The following is a 24,825-nucleotide window of genomic DNA, read 5'->3' as shown; positions in this document are numbered from 1 at the left end:
ATGGAACTCGTAGCAGACTCATGGTGTGTTCACACCAGACGCGAATGAAATGTTAAGCGTGAGTGATTTACATTTTAAGTCAATGCAAAGACATGATAGACATCCTACAGTGCAATTCGCGCAAATGACGCTGGGCGAATTGAGCATTTCGGGTGATTGACGAGTTGAAAAATCTAAACTTTGGCGGATATTTGCGCGCGTTAACGAATCAGGAGCTTGCTCTTGTAATGGTGTGATTACAACGTAGCAAGCTAAGGCAAAAAATATGGATGGAGGACAAAATCATCTGTATTGTTCTCACACGAAAGCATCAAGCTTCTGTCATGCTAACACACTGACCCCATTGGATCAAGTCAACGAAAATCGAGCAGGACCAAAACATTTTACAGCTGATCACTTTTTAAAGAGTTCAGCGACGACATCCCAAGTATAACCACAGCAATGTGTTCTTAATATGACAAAGTAAGTGTCTAGCGATTTACTAGCTTCATTCGCATCTGGTGTGAATGCACATTAACAGTTGGAGGGGCGGAGTTAATGGATGCCCCCTAAGCCAACAAACTGACCACATACAAGAACGATCCCCAAAGGGGGGTGGAAGTATATTTTCAGATTTCAATTAAAGTTTAAAAAAGTTCAAAAAGCCCAGAGCAGATCTGTAACTACTACAACTGTTAATAATAGAATAATGGTTAACCAATATAGCTGTGATCAACAGTCAGGTTTTGCTTTTTCTCAAACATATTCACCTCACCAGCTCTTTCATACTCTCAAACGCACTGTATACGTGTTTAGTAACATTTACCCTAAGCAAATCTATTATGCTCCTTAAACATCTTCTCAGATATAAAACATCTGCTACCCTCACAAGTCAGTAGTCTAATCTATGCAAAACGGTCCTCAACAAGACTCCCTGTGTATCAGCACATTGGGTGCCCAACACCAGACTTCATTACTAGCGTAACCAGCAGGATCTCCTTGGTCAACAAGCCACACCAAATATACCATGCTGGTCATATGGCTCCAACAGTTAGGCTGGTGAATCACATAGCTGTGCTGGTACACAAGAGCAAGACCAGCACCAAACGAGCAAAGAATGCTGATCTAGGCTGGTTTATGCCCCATACTGTAGATGCAGTTCTCATCTCTAGATAAAAAATAAAAATAAACCAAACCCTTACCTCGACAGATGTTCCCGTTGTCCGGCTCAAACCCTGCCTTGCATGTGCAGCTTCCAATAGGAACCATCCAGTCTCCGTCGCCATTACAGTACAACTTTATCGGCACGTCCACTTCCTCAGAGTTCGGGATGCACATCCCACGAGCGATCACTAGCGAGGTGCTTTCCGCCCCCGTCATGGTCTCAGGAAAGACGGCAAAGTTCTGCACCACGCTGGGGCATTTCTTATAAAACACACGAACGGACAGCAGGGACATGCATGCGCCGTAGTCCTGAAATGCCAGGTAAAAGCCGTTTTTGGACAGAGGCCCAAAACTTCTCACCTCCGTGTTCACCTTCATCAGCCTGCCGCCGAAATCCACCTGCGAGAAGCTCTCGTCCGCCGCGATGGTGTCCACTTTTAAATATGGGGCCTCCATCCAGAACGCGGTACCCTTGGTGGCAATAACGGAGTCTGATTCGTAGTAGTAGAGGTTAAAGGTCTCCTTACAGGAGCCGGGAACCCGCGGGATGCTGCTACAGTCGCGTACGGTGAACCGCATCTCCACGTAGATGCGCTGAGCGCCGCGACGGGCGATGAAAGTGGTAAGCAGCCAGTTGTTCTGGTTGGATTCAAAGACGTTGCACACCTGGTATGTTCTGATGGTGTTCAGGTTCTCATCATAGCCGCTAACTTCCTCCCACTAGAAGAGAAAACAAAAGAGGGATTTTAATAGAGGGGAATGTAATAAATAAAGAGTAAAAATTTAACTATAAGACAAATATTAGTTTTATGCATGTGTAACTTTTGATTTTGAACACTAATCCAACTTACTAGAGCAACCTTTGGTGAAATAAATGATGACAATATTCCCACCACCAGACTAAAGCACATAAATTCATCATATAGAGCAACATACATCGTCGCAGACAAATATAACCTTCAAATTTCAGGTCAATGGTGTAAAAAAACTCATGAAAATGGCAGGAGTTTCCTGTAGTAACAGAATAAAGTTGAGAAATATCACAGTGGGTCCATTTGATGCTAACGGTGTGGAACCGTGGCCTCTGCCTTTCATAAAATATTGATACAAATGGAGTTCCCAGAAATCGCTCCAAACCCCATTTCCCCCACCAGAAAAACCCTCTAAAAGCTTTTTAACACTAAATCATTGTGAAACTTTTATTTGAAATGATCAACCCTTTTATATGGCACTCTTTCAGAGTTTCAGATCGCAAAATTGGCCTCGCTAATCACCTGAGGTGGGCGAGAAAACCACCACCATCTGCTTCCGCCCTGGCTACAAGCGACTGATCAATTCTATTACCAAATTACCATAATACAAAATGTGATGCGTAACAAATTTAAGATTATGCGCTGTTGAATTACAATTAGAAAGAAGTGAAGCGCTATATGGCTGCCCTTCTTCCAACCTGTTAAAACAGCACCATTAGAGAGAGAGAGAGAGAGAGAGAGAGAGAGAGAGAGAGAGAGAGAGAGAGAGAGAGAGAGATTGAGTTCATACTGCTAATGGAAAGTGTCAAGCCAAGACCAAATTATACTTTTGTGTTTTTCTTAAGGGTCATAGCCGTTTAATTATTCGGTACTGCATATGCATGGGCATAATTGTGACGTTGTGTGAAAATCAGTCAAAAGTAATTTTGGTGATTACTGTTCTCTACACAAAATCATCCCAAAGATTGAAATCAACGAGTGTGTTTACATGCACAGAATAAGCGGATAACTATCAAAAATCTGCTTGTTAAAGAAACCTGTTTTTATGCATTTACCTGCAAATCAATAAACTGGCCTTGCAAAAAACTGCGTTTACGTGGGATTTTGAGATTTGTCAAGTTTCTGGCAGGCAGTGACATCATCGTCTATAGTACACATAGGCAATCTCTCAATCCGAAGGCTGTTACCTAAATGTGTCATCAAGCCTGGTTTATTTTAGTTAACTGAGCACTTAACAGTCTTGATGACGTACTATGCAGCCTACAGATGTGACCTGCAGGCTTCGGACTGAGAAATGGTCATAGTAGTTCTGTTTTAAGCTATACTGTTGTATATCTTCTTAAGTCTGCAGAACCTATAAATGTAGCATGAGCTTTAATTTTCACAGTTTCTCTGCCAACTGCATGAGTCGAGCGCAGACTTTTTTGCGTTATTATTTTTGTGCTTCCGACACATACGACACAATTTGAAAACCCCTGTCTAACTAAGAGAATGAATAGGGACCTGTTTTTATTGGCTCTCCTGAATCTGAAAAGGACTTGTTATACACATAGGCCATAATTTTAAGGTGATTGATTTTACATGACAATAATTCTTCCGTCTGCTTTCCCTGGAGGTGAATGAGGCAAAAACATCAAATACGCCCAGTGAGATTTTTTTATAGCAAGATTAAAAATAGAAGAAAAATATGGGATATAGGGCTGAGCGATAAATCGATTTTATCGATAAACTAAAATGTGTAGTTTAACATCGATTTGTTTCGCGGGCGGCTAAAGATGTCACTTTATTGCGGAGCGGGTCATTAAAAAAAAAAAAAAAACTTGTATGCTGCGTGCAATACCCTATAGTCTTTATTAAATATTTGGGAATATTTATTTTCATATTTAACTCTTTCGATGCCATTGACGAGATATCTCGTCAATCAAGAGAAAACGCTTCCCCGCCAATGACGAGTATTTCCGTCTTACCGCAATACCGCTACTTTTTAAACCCGGAAGTATTGCCCTTTGGCAAGCAGGTGCATGTCCGTGTCTGTTTTAAAGATCACTCTGCATCTGATCTCTATAAAAAGTCTGTCACAAAAATGAAATTATCTCTGCTTTTTGCTCAAAATTTTGTGTTTTTGCAGAAACCTACCCATATTCAAAAGCTGATTACAAAAGAACTACTGAAGTAGGATGAAGCGGCGCCAAGAAGCTCCCGCTGCCAGCCACAAAAAAATAAAAACAACAACGGAGAAATAAAAATGAAGATAAAAGACGAGGTGCGGGAGAAATTAAAGGAACAGTATGTAAGAAATTTATATCAATTAATCATAAAATGGCCCTGATATGTCACTAGACGAAATAGTTTTCATTTCAAATACTTATATCACTGACAACAGTGGTCTGGCCAGGATATTGTCATTTAAAAAGTGGAGTTGCAGCCCTCAACTGATGTTTATGTTGTCAAGTTTTGTATTGGCCACCAGTTGTGTGATTGCAGTACCAGTTTTGGCCACAATCCTACAAACTGTTCCTTTAAGGTCTGAATTTGTGAATAGGTAATACAAACATTGCTTTGTAAATGTTAAAAAATGTTTATCATTATAATTTGAAAAACTATGGGAAAGCAGGTTAAGGCATTTACATGCAATACAAAATCTGGGTAATGAGCATAAAGCTATCCATGCCAAATCATTTTTTTTTTTTTTGCTTAAAGGTGCAATGTGTAATTTTTAGAAGGATCTTTTGACAGAAAAGCAAAATAATACACAAAACTATATGATCAGGGGTGTATAAAGACCTTTTTATAATGAACCGTTATGTTTTAATTATCTTAGAATGAGACATTTTTATCTACATACACAGAGGGTCCCCTTACGTGGAAGTCGCCATTTTGTGCGCCACTTTTCTACAGAAGCCCTTAATGGACAAACTTGTCTCCGTCAATTAGATGTTTTTCTGGTGGCGGCTACCAACGCTTCTCAATGCTTTTCAAAAGCGAGGGGTGAGCAGTGGACTGAGCCGTTGGTTGTAATTCACAACCTCACCACTGGATGCCGCTAAAATGTACACACTGCACCTTTAAGCCGTTTACCAATAAATGAAAATGATCTTATGCATTTACATGACCTTACAAGTTATCAGTTTATTAACTATAATCAGCGAAAGACATGTAAATGCATTTAGTGAGTGAAATCAAACTTTGTCAATCAAAATCCTGTGACAACTATGTAACATGATGCTTATGTTCTAATAAAACAACTAGGGCGATTTCCACACAGCGTTTGAGAAAATAGAAAATAACATTGTTTTCCACTGCTATTCGATAAGTGTATTTTAATTTACTACAATACGAGCCACAACCACGCATCTCTGAAGGGTTCTGATCTTCAAAGGGAAAAGTGCATAGGGTGATCACTTCCGACTGAAATTCGCCCCTAGACAACTCTCACAGAGGTACAGACACCAACCCATAAAACACAAATGTGTCATATAACAGCCATACACAAACAATCTATGGCAGGTAAAGTCTGTTAAGTTATCTGTGCTTATCTGATCTAAGTCCCAACGGTGAACATCTGTGAGGTAACAGAGGGGTCATGTTGCCCTTAACTTGAGCGTTTGCTGCTTGAACATTTTCAGTTCATCGTTAAACCTGCACAACAGCCACACAACTGCATTGCCCCATGGGTACAATTTTACCCTTTTAACAAAGCAGCCTGATCGAAAGAAACATCCTACAATATCCCAGAATTCCCCTGTGATGGCACAGCCAAGGGAGAAAGAAACCAATACAAGGTGTGTAAGTGGACTCTACGAAATAACACACACCTGCTTTCTGAAAGTGTGTGTGTTTGTTTTTTGTAAGTGAGCGAGTCCTCTGGAGGGCCATTTACTTACAGAGCCTTGCCCAGAAGCACTCTGATCCAAGCAAGCTTTGAGATTGTAAGATGGGCTATCTGGACGTGTGTATATGTTTGTCGTTCGTCGTTGTGTTTGTGTGTGAAGCAAACAGACATTAGGAAAGAGGAAACAGAGGGAGAGAATCAGAGTAAATCTAATCTGAACAGTGATGGATCAGTGCTTGTGTGGCAGACAAAAACCTCAGAGAGGAAATCAATGCGCGAGGTGTCAGGGAAAAAATTAATCTCTACTTTCGGGCTGAAAAATGCAAAACATGCTGACATAGTGATGATCTTAATTTTTGAAGTATTTTAATTGAAAAAAAACTGAAAACATGAATGAATTGCACGTATAACAAAGCCATCTGTTAATTTCAGTCATCTTGCATGATTCATATTTATTATTTATGCATAAAGGCGCACGAGAGATAAATGTAACATTCAAATGAATCTCATGATTCAATAAATAACTTTGGAAAACAAAATAAAAACCTAAAGCACTGCATGTAATAGCAATAAATGAAAACCGTAAGCCTCTTCGACGATGCCGTTTCTATTATATGACACAACTGTCGTGATTTTCACAGCAAATTTTCTATCTCCGCATTTAATTATACACACTGTCATTTTACCTCTTTTGACTGAATCAGGTTTAATTGTTCTTTCTGCTAATTCAAAGAGACGGCGACTGTCAGGAGCTGTGAAAAAACTCCACCCCATCGTTTTTGATTTCCATCTTTGAGCTTGCAAATGGACTTTTCTTAGTTCCTTAATAAATGTCTTCTGACATACCGTGCACGGTTTGTCATTTAGTCACAAAGAAGACAATTACATGCAATAAACTATCCCCACCTCTAAAACAACATTTACATTTGTGCATTTATCCAAAGTGACTTTACAAGGTATACATTTTTCGATCCCATAGCCTTTGCGCTGCTAACACAATGCTCTACCAATGCACTCTTAAAGGATTAGTCCATTTTCTTAAAAGAAAAATCCAGATAATTTACTCACCACCATGTCATCCAAAATGTTGATGTCTTTCGTTGTTCAGTCGAGAAGAAATTATATTTTTTGAAGAAAACATTGCAGAATTTTTCCAATTTTAATGGACTTTAATAGAGCCCAACATTTAACACTTAACTCAACACTTAACAGTTTTTTCAACGGAGTTTCAAAGGACTATAAACAATCCCAAACGAGGCATAAGGGTCTTATCTAGCGAAACGATTGTCATTTTTGACAATAAAAAAAAACAAATATACACTTTTAAAGCACAACTTCTCGTCGTGTAGATCCGGTCGTGATGCGCCAGCTGACCCCACTACGTCACCGCAATACATCATGACGTCAAGAGGTCACAGAGGACGAACGCGAAACTCCGCCCCAGTGTTTACAAGCGTCTTGAAAGAGGACCGTTCCAACTGATACTAATTAATGTCTTTGTGGCAGTTTATTGTTTAAAATGGTCCGCAAATGTGCGTTTTATATATCTGTAACGCGTGACCTCTCTACGTCACTACGCATTTACGTTAGGTCGCGCTGGACCGGACCTTGACGAAAAGTTGTGGTTTAAAAGTATATATTTTTTATTTTTCTTGTCAAAAATGACAATCGTTTCGCTAGATAAGACCCTTATGCCTCGTTTGGGGTTGTTTGTGGTCCTTTGGAACTCCGTTGAAAAAAACTGTTAAGTGTTGAGTTAAGTATTAAATGTTGGGTTCTATTAAAGTCCATTAAAATTAGAAAAATTCTGCAATGTTTTCTTCAAAAAACATAATTTATTCTGGACTGAACAAAGAAAGACATCAACATTTTGGATGACATGGTGGTGAGTAAATTATCTGGATTTTTCTTTTAAGAAAATTGAATATTCCTTTAAGGTACATTCACATTCACAAGAGGCGTTTCTATATCTGGTTGTCATAAACAAATGAGTAACGTCCACTTTAGTAACTAAAGGACAGATGACGTGAACTCCCCTGCTTCATTCTCATTGGTAGTCGCTTCCGAATGTCGCTCATAATTTGCATAAAGTTAAACATTTCTCAACTTTGTCGCACGACTGGACAATCCCATCCAGCCGTCAACAGTCATTGTCGCTCGTGTCGCCGGATGCCGCCAAGCTTCCATTGAAATCAATGAGATTGCGTCGCTCTGCTACTGCTAGTTGCTTGTAATGTGAATGTACCTTTAAGCTGGGTTCAGACTAGCAGCGACTAGCAGTAGCAGAGCGACGCGATATCATTGATTTCAATGAAAGCTTCCGGCGACACAAGGAACAGTAACCATTGGCAACTGGATGGGGCGTGTCCAGTCGCGAGACAAAGTTGAATAATGTTGAACTTTATGCAAATTATAAGCGACTTACTGTAGCGAATACCAATTAGTACAAAGCAGTGGAGTTCACGTCATCCGTCTCTTATCAGGAGCGCACGTTACTCATTTGTTATATAGAATATAGATATAGAAACTCCTCTTTTGAAAGAGACGAGGGACACACAGCGACTAAGTCGCTAATAAGGTGAATGTACCTTTAGAACGGATGTGTTAAAAACAACACATTAGTGTTGATTCTGGGACAACACAACAAATGCGTTTTCCCAGAATCCACCCATCTCTGTGTTATTATTGCGACAACACATTTTGTGTTACTTTAAACACAACCTGTTTTTTATTTTAACACAAAATGACAGATAATGTGTTAAAATTATGCATAATGTGTTAAAAGCTTAATTTTGTACACACAGTTTTAAAACAAGTGATTCTAAGCCATTAAAACACAAACAACTGGGCTAAATGCACGCGTTTTTGTGTAAAGGGCCGTTCAAATTATAACAAAAATATATAGTTTTAGAGAATAGCGGAGTTCACACCACAAATATACGAATGAAAGATATCGTTGGGATCACTTTCTGAGCGTTTTTTTTTTTTAACGATGAACGACAAACCATTGACACTAGCCAATCAAATCTATTTGAATTTCAATTGCAAGTTTTAATTACAAGAAATATGCAATATTAGATAATGCTATTGGAGGTAAGCAATTTGCGTGAGTACCGGTTTCCTTAGCATCAGTGAAATCGCCCAGTGGTGTAGACGTTACTATAGTTGTCGTTATAGTTAATGTTATAGTTATCGTTATAATGTGAACGGCCCTTAAAAGGAGCGCGCAAGCCGCACATCCACTGCTCATTGAGCTCGTGAGCATTTTTGCCGCTGTATTGGCTTTAAATATGCACATGTGTCAAAAATTCCCGTCTATGCAAGTATATTCATAAACACAACCATTTAGGTCTTAAGAGAAAGTAAACAGCCGATAAAGAAAATGCATGTTTAACTGTATATTAGATCTGGACTTTAGTCTTAAAGGGAAAGTTACCTAATTTTTGCTGTTGTCTGTCAGTCATGTTAATCCAACAGCATTGAGAGAAAATCTCAATGTAGAAAAATCACTTTTCTACTTTTAATAATATATATACATTGATATTTGTTCTCCTTATTTCATTACTGACTGTTTATCTTTAGCGAGCTTGAGTTTTCTTTGTTTTTTGTCTTCTTTTTTATGCTTGTATAGCATGTAAGTTGTGTGAATCATGAAAATTCAATGGAATTTAAGTTTTAACAACATAAAAACCATGATGCATATTGTTATCATGATGTAAATGCACTCAAAAAAAAGGATTAATTGGATAAACTCAATAAAATTGTGGGCAGGATTTCCATCCAATATGAATGTGTACCCCTAACTCATAAAAAAATTGCTTTACACAATTAAAATAAATTGAGTTAGTCCAACTCAATTTAAATTAAATGGCAATACTCAATTAGTTGCCTCAACTCAATTTACTTTAATATGAATAACTCAATTTAGCCTAGTTTGAATAACTCAATGTAGTGTAGTCTGAATAACTCAATTCTGTTATTTTATATAAAACGTTTTTGTATCATACTTATTAGCATATGCACATGTTAGCATGCTAATAATAATAGCATATGATACTTTGGATGAGCATGTGAGAAGAGACTGATCTCCAAACAGGCATTAACACAGCTCATTGAGAGAAATACGTCACATCCACAACCTAACCACAAGCGCCACTCTTCTGCACGATGGTAACCAAACAATTGGAAAAAATATAACACAAACGCCTATAAATCAATAAGATAAACGGACATTAAACACTATTAAGTCTTTCTCTTTACCTAAAAATGCATAAAGTAACACTTAATTTAACAAATTACTCTCCAAAAGCATGCTGGGAAATTATTTTTCCAGAACCCAAACTCAAACTAATTGTGCTAACACAATTAAAAAGAAATCAATAAATTATAGTACATATTCATTTTGTGTTAGACTAATTAAATATATATACTTATTGCTCTTAATGAGGTATTTTACATTAATTGAACACAATTTTAATGTGTCATTTCTAAGAAGGGCTTGAATCATTTTTTTGAGTGTGGTATTGTATCGTGATATAAGTTTTTGGATATATCCCCACCCCTAATCCAGATACAAATGACATAATCAGAGTGAAATTGTCTGCAAGGCTATAGCACAGCGCAAATAATAAACAAGCTTGCAAGCATGGAGTAAAGAAATCATTGACTGTAAGAGGAGCAGGCAAGATATACAGGAGCTGGAAACCATTGCTGTGGAGATGAGGAAGAGGCGGTGGGGTGTGAAGAAGAGAGAGAGAGAGAGAGATGAGACTGGTGTGTATATGGGGTGTTGCATAGCTGGCATGATAAATGAGTTTACAGTGATTCCGGGCACAAATGAAAGTCCTGCCAAAGCAACCCCCCACCCCACAGCTCTGTAATGATGATTTATCTGTATTAGATGGACCCGTCCAATCCGGCCCCTCGCTGCCATTAATACAGCGGGACGCAGGGCCGTTCCCCCGCCCTGATCTACAGACGCTTGTCTCTCGGTCTGCTGAAATGACCACAATCACTCAAGCGACTCGCGCCATCGGCTACAGCAGACAGAGCCCGGCATCACCTCATACATCACATCACCAACTGTGTTATGCCATCAGAGATTTGCACATAAAATCACTGGAGTGCATGCACGGAGATGCACTCTCATATCAACGCTTACATACCGTCATAATGGCATCGATCACATGACGTTTTTATAGTTACGTTATTGTAAGTAAAGCATTTATCATGATGAATTCAATAACATAACACACAGAGCCTTAAAACTGCAATAACATATAGGCTAGTATGCAGAATCTGTCTCACTCTTGTGAAGCTTCACTGTATAGGATTCAAGCAACAAATCTCAAAAAGTCACTTCACAAGACTTCCAAAAATAGCGAGATCGCAGAAATGGCGATCTGAGAATTTGGCGTCTCAAGCTTGGTCTATAAAGTGCTGATGAAGCCATTAAAACTGTCCAGTGTGTAGGACAGAAATGAAATTGTTTTGAAGGCCTCTGGCTTGGACTATAACAATCATGCTCATAAACTCCTGAGCTACATGCTTTCATCAGCGTCAATCTCAACTAAAGCTGTCCGGTTCCCCGGCTTAAATTTACAGATCCGATCGGACGCGAGAGGGGTCGCAAATACATCCGAGAGAAAAGACAGACAGACACTCCCTGTTTTACGGATTTAATTTGGAGAACGGCATTATCGGTGTAGTTCTTGTAACAACGGCGAGTAAATTTCCCCTCAGGGATCAATACAATATATTACACTGTTGTGGCTGTGAACCAGACCTGTTGCCGGCCGTTTACATTCATCTCCACGGGTCAGACATTAAGCACATGTACTGCTATTCAAACTCTCCAAGATGAAACAGCTTATGAATAAATATATGAGAAAGCAACCATACAATTGGTGAATGAGAAGACACTTTTATCAAAAGCTACTTACAGAGCATTTAAGGTAAACATTGTATTAGTGTGTTTGTTCCCTGGGAACCTTTTGTGCTGCTAATGCAAAGCACTACTAGTTGAAGTACATGAACCACAAGTTGGACCTGAGCAATGTCTACACTACGGTTGCGAGGGGGCAGAAAGTCTCCGGTAGATTTCCATGGGAACTTAATCTGGGGAATTTTGGAAATATTGGAAACTTAATGGGAATTTTATGGAAATATATATTTTTTAATTATTTGGAAATTTAGGGGAATTTATATAAACTATATCATATACAATCATAAATAAACATTTTGTTTGGTCATAAGCTGACATGCATGCAAGGTAATAAAATTTAAAGGGGCCATGGCATGAAAATCTGACTTTTTCCATGTTTAAGTGCTATGATTGGGTCCCCAGTGCTTCTATTAACCCAGAAAATCTGAAAAAGATCAACCCAGTAACTTAGTTTGGGTAAACAATTATATGTATAAGCACATGGAAAAATAGATCGTTGAAATGTGGCTATGTCATAAGGAGCTCTTATTATAATAATACCGCCCCTTAATCTGCAAGTACTATCCAATCACAGCACTGCCATTTAGTGCAGAGGAAGAGAGAGAGAGAAAATAATTCACAGCACAATTGAGTTTCAATTTCAACAAACCACCATCATTGTTATCAGTGTTTGAATTTCATCCGCTCATTTGCATTTTAAAGGACACACCCAAAACGGCACATTTTCGCACACACCTAAAGTGGCAATTTTAAAATGCTATAATTAATTATTTATATGGTATTTTGAGCTAAAACTTCACATACGTGCTCTGGGGACACCAAAGATTTATTTGACATCTTAAAAAAGTCTTGTGCCATGGCCCCTTTAAAAAAATGACGTCTTGACTGATTTAATGGCAAGGAGAACATAATAGTAATACAAAAGCATAATAAACACTATACCTAGTTATTATAATAGTGCTAGTATATATTTAGATATCTGATTTACTGACTAGCTAGCTAGATACTGTCTAATCACATTTTGGTATTTGCTAGTTATCCCCTTCAGACCTGATTTTCAGGCATTTAAACACTGTGCCTTATTTTGATTGGTTGATCAGCATTTTTATTGGTTTGAACCACAAAACATGCGATGTCCATTTAAGTGGATGCAGGGTTTGAAGGGGTTAAACTGTTAAAATGCAGCAAGTGTGGCTTTTGTGGTAGTCAAGGCCTGCAAAATGGAGGGACCCCCCAAGGGATATATGGAGGATTTTTTATATTTCAGGGGGAATGGGTGTGTTTGGCGAGGGTCAATTTCAGACACTAAAAGGGGACATTTCACAAGACTTTTTTAAGATGTAAAATAAATATTTGGTGTCCACAGAGTACATATGTGAAGTTTTAGCTCAAAATATCATATGGATAATTTTTTATAACATGATAAAAGTGCCACTTTGTAGGTGTGAGCAAAAATTTGCAGTTTTTGGGGTGTCTCTTTAAATGCAAATAAGCTGATTTCTGCACTAAATGGCAGTACAGAGGTTGGATAGTGCAGCTTAAGGGGCGGTATTATCCTCTTCTGACATCACAAGGGGAGTACAATTTCAATTACCTATTTTTTCACATGCTTGCAGAGAATGGTTTACAAAAACTACGTTTTTCACATTTTATAGGTTAATAGAAGCACTGGGGACCAAATTATAGCACTTAAACATGGAAAAGTCAGATTTTCATGATATGTCCCCTTTAACTCTTTCGCCGCCAGCATTTTTTTAAAAAAGTTGCCAGCCAGCGACAGCATTTTTCATGATTTTCACAGAAGTTTAATGCCTTTCAGAAAATGTTCTTCTTTAACATACAACAAACCAAATAAAAGAACAGACCCTCTGCTTTCAAAAAAAAAAAAAAAAAAAATGTTTCATCCTACCTTCAGTAGTTCTTTTATGATCAGCTTTTGACTATGGGTATGTTTCTGCAAAAACACCACATTTTGATCAAAAAGCAGAGATAATTCCATTTTTGTGACTTTGTGATCCCATTCAGAGCGATCTTTAAAACAGACACGGACATGCAGCTGCTTGCCATAGGGCAATACTTCCGGGTTTAAAAAGTTGTGAGGGCGCAACCTGGTGGATAATAGCGTTATTGCGGAAAGCAGGAAATACTCGTCATTGGCAGGGAAGCTTTTTCTCTTGATTGACGAGATAACTCGTCAATGGCGGCGAAAGAGTTAAATTATCTCACCTTACTTATTCATTTAGCTGACGCTTTTCTCCAAAGCGACTTACAATTGCTATACATATATATATGTCAGAGGTCGCACGCCTCTGGAGCAACTAGGGGTTAAGTGTCTTGCTCAGGGACCCAATGGTATGTCACAGGGTTAGTGACCCCAATATTTGCATAGAGAATAAAGACGTATCATTTGTATAATGTCAAAATCTAGCTCTATTTTAATTAATGCATACATTACCGTTTTAATAACAGGTATAGTTGCAAGTAAACCAAAATTGATAAGAACGGGGGAAAGTATAAAGGGGTGTATACTGGAAGTGAAGCAGGAGAATCACACCGCAAAACACTCACTACACCACAGTTCCCTGTCACTTTTCAGAAATCCACATTAAAAGGAAAACGTATTCCATCATCCATCACAGAAGCAAGCAATAGTGGGACTCCAAAATCCATTTCCCATCTTTGACAGGCCTGTAAATAGCCCTGAATATAAGTGTGTTCGTATTAGATGTGCTCTTAAGCTAAATAATTCATACATAAGATGAAAGTAAACAAGGTTACTAGCAGCAGTGGAGAGATTCAACCCATCTTCCGATGGGAATACCGACACATTATGAATCAAATACTGATATACTTTAAATCAAGGTTAGATAAAGTCAATGCTATGAATCAGACTCCTCCAAATCCTCCTGCATTGAACTTTATAAAATCATTGTTCATGGGCGGAGCTTTGATTTATGACATTTTTCATTTTGGAGGAAGTGGGACTGCCACTGACTTTTGAGAAAGACGCGTTCTCAATTCAATTTGTCACTGGACAAACAGCCATCAGAAATTTTGTGTGAAATGATGTTGACGCGTGTCATGTTTAGTTTGCCATTTTAAAGTGTCATGAAAGATTGATACGGGGTGTCTTAGCACTTAATGTTTGTATTAATGACCATAACAGAGGGGGAACATCCGTTCTGCCCAAAAACTTGTCTACTGCTGTTAGCACTCCAAAATGACACTCCTCATAACCATTCATCATTATGATATCCTACAGAGAGAAAGAGAGTGAGAGAGACGGGACTGTCCAAACGCTCAAATAAGACTCAAATAAGAGATGTCTGTTCTGCTTAAGAAACAAATCAACTTAACCTGAATGTAAATCATTCTTACTGGGATCCTGAGTTTGATATAAACATTGGTAAGGACACTTTAATATTCAACTACTGTTACACCATGTTTTTGTATTCAGTCGCTATTTAAAAAAAAACATTTATATTAGGGATGGACGATACAGCCCACATTTCTAATGCCGGTATACTTCTACAGACCGTTTCAGCAGTAACAACATAAACAAGCAGCTGTCGCGGTCCGCACGTAACATCCGGTAAACCCCGCTAAGAATAAATAACAACAAAGTTCTTTAAACGTAGTTTATTTATATAACAAGCAAAAAAAACAACACACAGATTACCTAGGAAACCAAAACATTTGTTATTTTGGACGAGGCATTTGTTCAAGAGATCAGTTTAGCAACTAGTGTCTGAACCTACAAACTTCTGAACAAATTAATTTGCCAAAGTCTATATGAAGCCTCGTCCTATAGACCGTCACCGCTCTAGCTGGAGGCAAAACATAAGGAAGAACTCATAGCAAGTGCGCTAAATGTTTAAGGCTTTGACTTTAAAATGTCGTCGTCTTGTCTTTTTGGCTGCCAGAATAGAATGCACAGCACTTTTGGTTCAAAACTAAAGTTTTACCGGATCCTGGCAGACATTCCTTCACAGAAATCAAGAAGACAACTGTCGTTGAATACAATAAGGCGTACAGACTGACGGAGACAATCATAAATAATGCTCATGTTTGCAGGGCACATTTTATATAAGGTAAAATAATATGCATATGTACTGGTGTGTTGGTTTTTTTCTAGTACAAATCAGCAACTTTCTGTTTTATATGTGAAAAGTCGGCAACCTTCATATGTTCATATGTTGTCATGGAAATATCCAAAACCTGGTTAAAATGTTTCCCAAGAGTATGGCTGTAAACTCTTGGTGACTCGATGATGTAAGTGTAGATGTCCTGCCACTCCACCCTCAGCAGCCCCGTCAAGTCTTCATGCCACTCCCGTGGCCGTATGGCATACGGGTCAGACAGCCTGCTTCCATTCACAAGAGATAATTTACAAAAATAGCTGTCACCCGGTCTCCACCCAGAGACGTTACGATGTTTACAAACTTTTAAGGGGTCTATAAAACAATATAATATTTAAACAAATTAAAATGATATAAATAAATTGATGTCCACACTGCAAAAAATGACTTTCATACTTAGTATTTTTGTCTTCTTGTTTTCAGTAAAAATATCTACAAATTATTAAATTAATTAGTATTTTCTTGATGAGCAAAATGGCCTAGAAAAATAAGTCTAGTTTTAAGACAAAAATATACAATTTAAGCAAATTTGTGCTTAAAACAAGCAAAAAAAAAACCTCCTAATTGAATAAGAAAAAAATTCTTAAAATACGTTAACTTTTTCATAAACACTGAATTTAAGAAAATTTGTCTTATTCCATTGGTAGATGTTTTTGCTTGTTTTAAGCACAAATTCGCTTAAATTGTTAATTTGATTTAATTTGTATATAGCCTTCATACAAAATTAAATGTAAATTTAATGTCAAAAAATATAATGCTGCGTTTACACCAACCACGTTTCAGGCGTCAAAATCACGTATACCACGTCTAGTTTGCCGTTTGAACAGTTTGAATGCATTTGCGCGTCTAGAGCAAAGTAGACGCACGGAAAAGCAAGCATTTGCTTCAGAGGCAAAATCTGCTTCTTGTGGAAGGGGCAAGTGCTATGCGGTTGTCTGTTTGCAGGTGGCTGATGTTGATTGTGCATTTATTGAGAGAGTTACCAGGTTTATTTAGTCACCTTACTATAGGGGGAAAATAAACGGCGCCGGTCGATAAACGTCACGTGACTCAAAAGTGAAATGTGTATTTACAACTTACCAGGTTGCCCAATGTCCTCACTGACACTCATCCAAGCGAGGTCCTTTTTATTCCTGTCTCTATAGAAATAAGAACTTGTGTCGTATAGCTCCGGATGACTGCTCACGGACAATATCAAGGCTTCATGCTGAATGAGTGACTCTGGGCGGGGCTGCCAAATCCGCCAAAGTTCAAGCCGCAAATTCTCATCAAACCCGAAATGCACCATTCGCATGTACCGCGCGTAACGCGCCATTCGCTCAATTCAAATGAACTAGACGTGCAAATGAGGCGGAAATGCATCTACCGCGCTGCGCCAAACGCTTCATCCGCGACGCAACGCGTCTTCACATTGACTTAACATTGAAATCACTCGCGCTTGACGTCTCTACCGCAGCTGGTGTAAACGCAGCATAAGAATGAAAGACGCCACGGGAGTGCACTTTGGAAGGAAGAAGCGCCTTGACCCCCGTTTAACATGCGTTTTAGACGTGACATGAATGGCCACGGCAGCTGTAATGTATATCGAAATATCAAAAATGTGTTTAGAAACTATATCACCATTACTAAAATAATATATACTAAGAAATATATTGATACTAAATTATTGTCCAGCTTTAATTTATATAAATATGTAAGAATGAATCCACTGTGTTTTGTACCCTGAATTAAAAAATCCAATCATTGCGGTAAGTAGGGCTGGGCGATATGACCAAAAAAATTATCGAGAAAATGTTTTCCATATCAGTCGATATCGATAATTATCATGATAAATAACAAATCTTTATTCCTGTCACATTTAAAGGCAGATTATTAGTCCTGAATGAAAATTGTACAAACCAGACAGTTAATAATGGTTTTAAGCTACTTTTTAGTCAGAACATGACAAAAACAAATACTAAAATCTTGTTTTAATGTTCAGGCATCTGTATTAAATGTAAATATATTTGTTATGAAATCAACACATTTCTGACACAGAAAGCAGCAGGCTACTGTCACTTTAAGACCCAAGACCGACTGCTTTAAGTTTCAATATACTGAGTAACATCCAGCTGTTTATGTTCACTTAAACAAAAAAGAAAACTTAGTTCAGTGATCACACGTGTGTTATACATATACGAGCTATACACGCTGATAAATGGATGTCAAGAGTGTGACGTTGCTGTGGGAGCGCACATACGCATACATTTCATTCACTGCTGTGGTGGATCTGCTGTTTTTCCTCAGTTACCTGAATTTGTGAAGGTCCTGTAAATATACTTTTAAAGCTGTGCGAATGTGGGCGTGCGGAAGGCGGACGCTGAAAGAACGTACAGTATACTGTGTCTGTGCCTATTGTGTCTGCTGTGTTTGATGAACCCTGTTTGCGCGTGCAACATTACACACAAGAAACTGGCTGTTTCTCAATTCCAAGAACGCAAAGAACGGACTTGCGTCCTCGTGGAGATCGGTCTTGCCAGGCGACCTTGGAAGAACGAACTCGGAAGTTTTGCCGCAATGACTTCTGGGGCGTAAAGCGATTTCAGCAAGTCTGCACTCGATGCATCCTCGATATCAAGAACACATCCGGGTATTTTCATGCGTCCTCTGTCCTTGCGTTCTTGAGAATTGGAATTGAACTTCGACCGTTAATGATGACGTAGAGCGAGGACACGAGGACGCAAGATCGCTGAAGAACGCATATTGAGAAACAGCCACTGTTTCCGCGCATTTGGATTCCGTGATTCCGTCCGCGTTATCCACATCGCGAAAATCATAGGGCTCTACTGATAAATGAATAACTTGCCTCATCCTCCACTCCTTCAAGTCTAACTGACACTCTGATTGTAAACCAAGAGCGCGTGCCGCATCCGGAAGTGCTTGCGCAACATTACGCACAGTGCGTAAACATTATCGATCACTTATCGAACTGTCCTTATCGTTTTATCGAAAAAGTTTATATCGGTAAAATTATCGTTATCGAATTATCGCCCAGCACTAGCGGTAAGGAAAATAAAAAGTGCAACAGAAGAACTGACTATTCTGTAGTCTCTACTATTCACACTCAAATCTACACCGATGATGAAAGCCCTGATATACACAGAAAGAAAAAATATCCAGATGGTCATCAACTGCAACCGATGAAGCTGAATAAGGTAATCATCACGGCTACAGGCATCCTATATTCAATCAAGCAAATACAAAGCTGTTCAGTCTTATTAGAGCATCTGAAGTTATCTCTGTGTGTGTGTGTGTGCTCGAAAGACACGAGAGAGAGAGAGAGAAAGAGAGAGAGAATTGAAAGGAAGTCACAGAAGCAAGGTCCTCTATACTGTCATACTGAACTCTCAAAGAAATAACCGCATTCGGGTTTATGATTGAGGGTGTAAATCAGACATCTCATCATGATACTTTACGGTGTGATACAAGGCACTGCATTACGATATGATGCTTTCCAATGTTATATGCTACGTTGTGTTTCACTGCAGTACGGTTCATCAGCGATTCCCTTAACCAGCAAAAAAAAGTGATTCAATATGATTCAGGGGTGTTTCCACAGATTTACTAATATTTAGAAATTCAGATATGTCAGATTTTCACTACTACCATTGCTTTGTTGTTGCATCGCAATCTGACGCACAGCCACAAAGCAAATAAAAATACACACTTTGCTGGAAACGCACCGATGGACGTTACACCAACATGTGGAGAGGGTCAAAATAAAGGTACCTCATTTCGATATATTTTATGTGTGTTGCATCGATCCATATCAATGTTATGTTACACCCCTAGTTACGATCAAAATCCAGATTATCACCAAAACATGATATTGTAAGTGTTTGTGATATGGATGACACAGGTTTTAACTAAATATATAAATCAATGGCAAGACTTAAAGAGGACATATGATGAAAATCTGAAATTTTCCGTGTTTAAGTGCTATAATTGGGTCGGTGCTTCTATCAATCTAGAAAATGTGAAAAATAACAACCTAGTAACTTAGTTTTGGTAAACCATTCTCTGCAAGCATGTGAAAAAATAGGGTCAGTGAAATTTGGCTCCGCTTGTGATGTCAGAAGGGGATAATTCCGCCCCTTAATCTGCACTATCCAACCACCGCACTGCCATTCAGTGCAGAGATCAGCTCATTTGCATTTAAAAGGACATGGCACATTTTTGCTCACACCTACAAAGTGCAATTTTAACATGTTATTATAAATTATCTATATGGTATTTTGAGCTAATAATTCACATACGTACTCTGGAGACACCAAAGATTTATTTTACATCTTAAAAAAGTCCCCCTTTAAAAAATGTGGTCGAACCTACTAGAGATACAGGACTAAATCTCATTGCCTGCTGTAATGCATTTATGACATTCAAGTAGTGATGTATGTGAACAAAACACAACTGATGCCCCCATGCTGTGTACAAGAATGTAATGTTAAATAAACGTCTTCAGAAACAGACAGATCCATCCTGAATTTCCGATTTACTCAAAATTTATGATTAACGTATGCTAAACTATACCATAGGTTGTTTGTCCATATTTGACAATACATCAACATAAACTTCATGCAGGATTGTAACCTAGGTCTTAAAATCTAGAGAGAAAGAGGAACTTCAACCAACTTCTCAAAGAAGCCTGCAAGCGTTTTTTTAGTGCTGTTGCCAAGAAAAAGACATTAAATATACAAGAAAGAGGGACATATATTCTAGTCTATGTTATTGAGGGGTAAAAATGCAGCAAGAAACATCCATTATCATGCTGTCCACTTCACCACACGTCACTAAGTGTTACATCAAAACGACAAGTCCATTGCTGGCAGACCTTACAAAACACACAAACTCTCGTCCATAACGCTTCGTAAGCGTCCCAGAGCACTTAACACATTAAAACACAAAAACGCATATTGTGCCCCAAAGTGTGTGAGAAATGTGTGCACTTTGTGAAGTGAAGATGAATATATACTGTACATACACACATATATATATATATATATATATATATGCCACAATGCCAGGACATTGCAAGGAACTACAATGCACTCATTTAGGCACATTACTTTTCCGTTGCTAGGGTGTTCTGAGGGGTTACTATGAAGTTTTTACATGGGTTTTATTAGGGTCCTAAATCATTCAAAACATTCCCGAATCACGAAGGCAAACAGGAACCCGCACATTGTCTTCACAAAAGCAAATATAATGGAAACTTTTTGCAAAAACCATCATTGATTGGGACGTCAGTCGAGACCATTAACATTTGACCGGCCACATTTACACATCAACTCATAAGCCATATCCAGCAGCTTGGCGGAGGCGTTGTTAATCATTGCACATGAAGAGAGGTTTACAATCATAACAGAGGTCATTTGCATAAAGATATCTTAAAGGTATGGCAGCAAATGCAGCCTGTTTAATAAAGGTCAGAGAGGGGGTGGAAAAAGCTCCTGGTTGATGTAAAACGTCTACCGAAAGGAAGAAAAAAATAGCATTTCTTGTTTCAAATAAGAAGTCTTTAGATTCTTCAATTGGAGATGTATTTCATTTACATTTCGTTTGAAAAACACTAGCTCTCCAGAGAGAGAAGAGATTGCATCTGAAGAAAGAAATACAGATGAAATATATTTTGACTATTGGAGAGCCCAGTTTTTCGGTCTCTTTTTATCATTCTTCTCATTTTTTTTTCCTGCCGACAGATTTCATTATGAAAGAAGGAACGGGCGTCCCGAAGGAAATATGCAGCGTCTGTACAATATCTGCTCTTAGACATCAATAAATGCCTGGATATCACCTGGACATGTCTGTGGAACGGGCAGATGGTATCTGCAGCTACAGGAATCTCTTCAGGCTTATTTCATGTTTGGATTGCAGGCTGGTTGATGTGTGGCATACAGCAGGTCACCTGTAGGTTCAGTTTTGTTATACAGTAGATCAAAGTAAACATGTCTTTATTATAATCCAGGTTAAATCTAACAAAACAATACTACACGTTCACTGTAAATTTTGGGGGCCTTTATATTTGATTATATTTTATATGTTGTGGGATAGTTCGGCAATATTGTAGCTGTATAATAATTAAGCTCTATTTGCCTGAGGGGGGGACAAGATCTGGCACACATTGCAGTCCCGATTGTAACCTGCATGTCCTGCATGAACCCAAAGGCTAAATGTGTGGTTTTAAAGGACATAGAGAGGGTGAGAGAGCGAATAAGAGATTGTGAGATAAAAAAGAGAGATGAGTATGATGAGATGAAACAGAGCATGTAAAGAGTAGCAGACCCAGATCGGAATGAGCTCAGAGTAAACAGGGTAAGATAGTGAACATCTGTTTGGTGTTCTGAAGAAGAGCCGTCCCTTTAAGAAGAGAAACAAAAGTACGACAGCCCAGACGTCACTGCGAGTACAGAACACATGAGGCATAGAAAAACAGAAACAAAGAGACAGAGAGACAGAACCAAGGAGAGGTAGACACAGTGAGACAGAGACATAAACACAAAGACAGACACATGGACACATAGAGACAGACAGAAAAACAAAGTCTGAAAGACTTTGTGACACAGAAACAAAAAGGCAGAGCCAAGGACACAGAAACACAGATACATAAACACAAAGAAGCAGAGATAGAAACACAAAGACAGAAACAGGAACACATTGAGACAGACAGAAACCCAGAGACAGAAAGACAGGGACAGAGGACACATTGTGACACAGAGTCAGAAACACAGAGTCAAAGACACAGAAACACAGAGACAGAGACATAAACAAAGACAGAGAGATAGTAACACAAAGACAGAAACAGGGACACATTGAGACACACAGAGACACAAAGACAGGGACAGAAACACAGAGACACAAAGACATGGACAGATACGCAGTGTGCCATGGAGTCAGAAACACAGAGGCACAGAGACAGAAACACAGGGTCCCCAAGACACAGAAACACAGAGACATAAACAAAGACAGAGAGATAGAAACACAAAGACGAAACAGGAACACATTGAGACAGACAGAAACACAGAGACAGAAAGACAGGGACAGAGGACACATTGTGACACAGAGTCAGAAACACAGAGTCAAAGACACAGAAACACAGAGACAGAGACATAAACACAAAGACAGAGAGATAGGAAAACAAAGACAGAAACAGGAACACATTGAGACAGAAATAAACACAGAGACACAAAGACAGGGACAGAGGACACAGTGTGACACAGAGTCAGAAACACAGAGTCAAAGACACAAAAACACAGAGATAAACAACGACAGAGAGATAGTAGCACAAAGACAGAAACAGGGACACATTGAGACACACAGAGACACAAAGACAGGGACAGAAACACAGAGACACAAAGACATGGACAGATACGCAGTGTGCCATGGAGTCAGAAACACAGAGGCACAGAGACAGAAACACAGGGTCCCCAAGACACAGAAACACAGAGACATAAACAAAGACAGAGAGATAGAAACACAAAGACAAAACAGGAACACATTGAGACAGACAGAAACACAGAGACAGAAAGACAGGGACAGAGGACACATTGTGACACAGAGTCAGAAACACAGAGTCAAAGACACAGAAGCACAGAGACAGAGACATAAACACAAAGACAGAGAGATAGGAACACAAAGACAGAAACAGGAACACATTGAGACAGAGATAAACACAGAGACACAAAGACAGGGACAGAGGACACATTGTGACACAGAGTCAGAAACACAGAGTCAAAGACACAGAAACACAGAGACATAAACACAAAGACAGAGAGATAGGAACACAAAGACAGAAACAAGAACACATTGAGACAGAGAGAAACACAGAGACACAAAGACAGGGACAGAGGACACAGTGTGACACAAAGTCAGAAACACAGAGACAAAGACACAGAAACACAGAGACATAAACAAAGACAGAGAGATAGTAACACAAAGACAGAAACAGGGACACATTGAGACACACAGAGAAAGAAAGACAGGGACAGAGACACAGAGACACAAAGACATGGACAGAGACGGAGTGTGCCATGGAGTCAGAAACACAGAGGCACAGAGACAGAAACACAGGGTCTAAGACACAGAAACACAGAGACATAAACAAAGACAGAGCGATAGTAACACAAAGACAGAAACAGGGACACATTGAGACACACAGAGACACAAAGACAGGGACAGAGAAACAAGGACATGGACAGAGACGCAGTGTGCCATGGAGTCAGAGACACAGAGGCACAGAGACAGAAACACAGGGTCCAAGACACAAAGGGGCTGTTTACACTTGGTTTTAAGATGTGTTTTCATCGATCGGATCACAAGTGGACGAGAGAGACACATTACGTTTACACCTGGTATTTAAATCCGTCTCTTTTGTCCACTTTCGACCGCTTCTGTGCTGAATACTATGAGGGGGTGGTCTGTGAGACGGTGGGCGAGTCTCTCTGCTGTCATTCAAACGCGAGCGGGAGTAATTATGAGTTTATATGGACGCAAACTTATATTATGTCGGAGCCCGCTGCTTGTTTAGCAAGTATACATGCTGCACAGTGTTTTGAACGTTTATTTGTTGGAGCTTTCTCTGAGTTTTCAGTGCAATTGATGAAATAGGATCGCGCAACTTTCACGCTTTCAAAACGAAACTACGGAGAACACCCGCAGTAGTTTTATCAATGAAAGGCTAAAAATAGCGCTGTTCACCGTATGTTCACGGCAGAAGTCAAAAAAGACGTAAAATTAGTGTTTAATACCTCAGATTAGATAAATGGGCGGAGAGAAGGCGGTCGCGTGTGGCTGTTCGAACGCATTCAACCACATGTGCGTTCCACAACTCCAAAGCGATCCGATCGAAAGTGGTTTCGACCACCTCTGGATGTGGTTGAAAGTGGTCGAAAGTGGACGCGTTCAAAACGTTTTGAACACCGTTTACACCTGGCATTAACGTCGTCCACTTGTGATCCGATCGACGAAAACGCATGTTAA

At 39.0% G+C, this 24,825-nt stretch overlaps 1 protein-coding gene across 1 annotated transcript in view; it reads right to left on the bottom strand.

Moving 5' to 3' along the window:
• The window catches only part of ephb1 (EPH receptor B1), a 326,298-nt gene that overhangs the window by 186,894 nt on the left and 114,579 nt on the right, over positions 1 to 24,825 (bottom strand). The window contains exon 3 of the mRNA XM_055203462.2: positions 1,182 to 1,863. Within this exon, the coding sequence (XP_055059437.2) occupies positions 1,182 to 1,863 (682 nt within the window). The remainder of the gene's footprint in view (positions 1 to 1,181; positions 1,864 to 24,825) is intronic.

Source organism: Misgurnus anguillicaudatus, chromosome 2 (genome assembly GCF_027580225.2).
Source record: "Misgurnus anguillicaudatus chromosome 2, ASM2758022v2, whole genome shotgun sequence".
Taxonomy (NCBI): domain Eukaryota; kingdom Metazoa; phylum Chordata; class Actinopteri; order Cypriniformes; family Cobitidae; genus Misgurnus; species Misgurnus anguillicaudatus.
The sequence above is the reverse complement of the archived record's forward strand: the minus strand, read 5'-3'. Positions and strand labels throughout refer to the sequence as shown.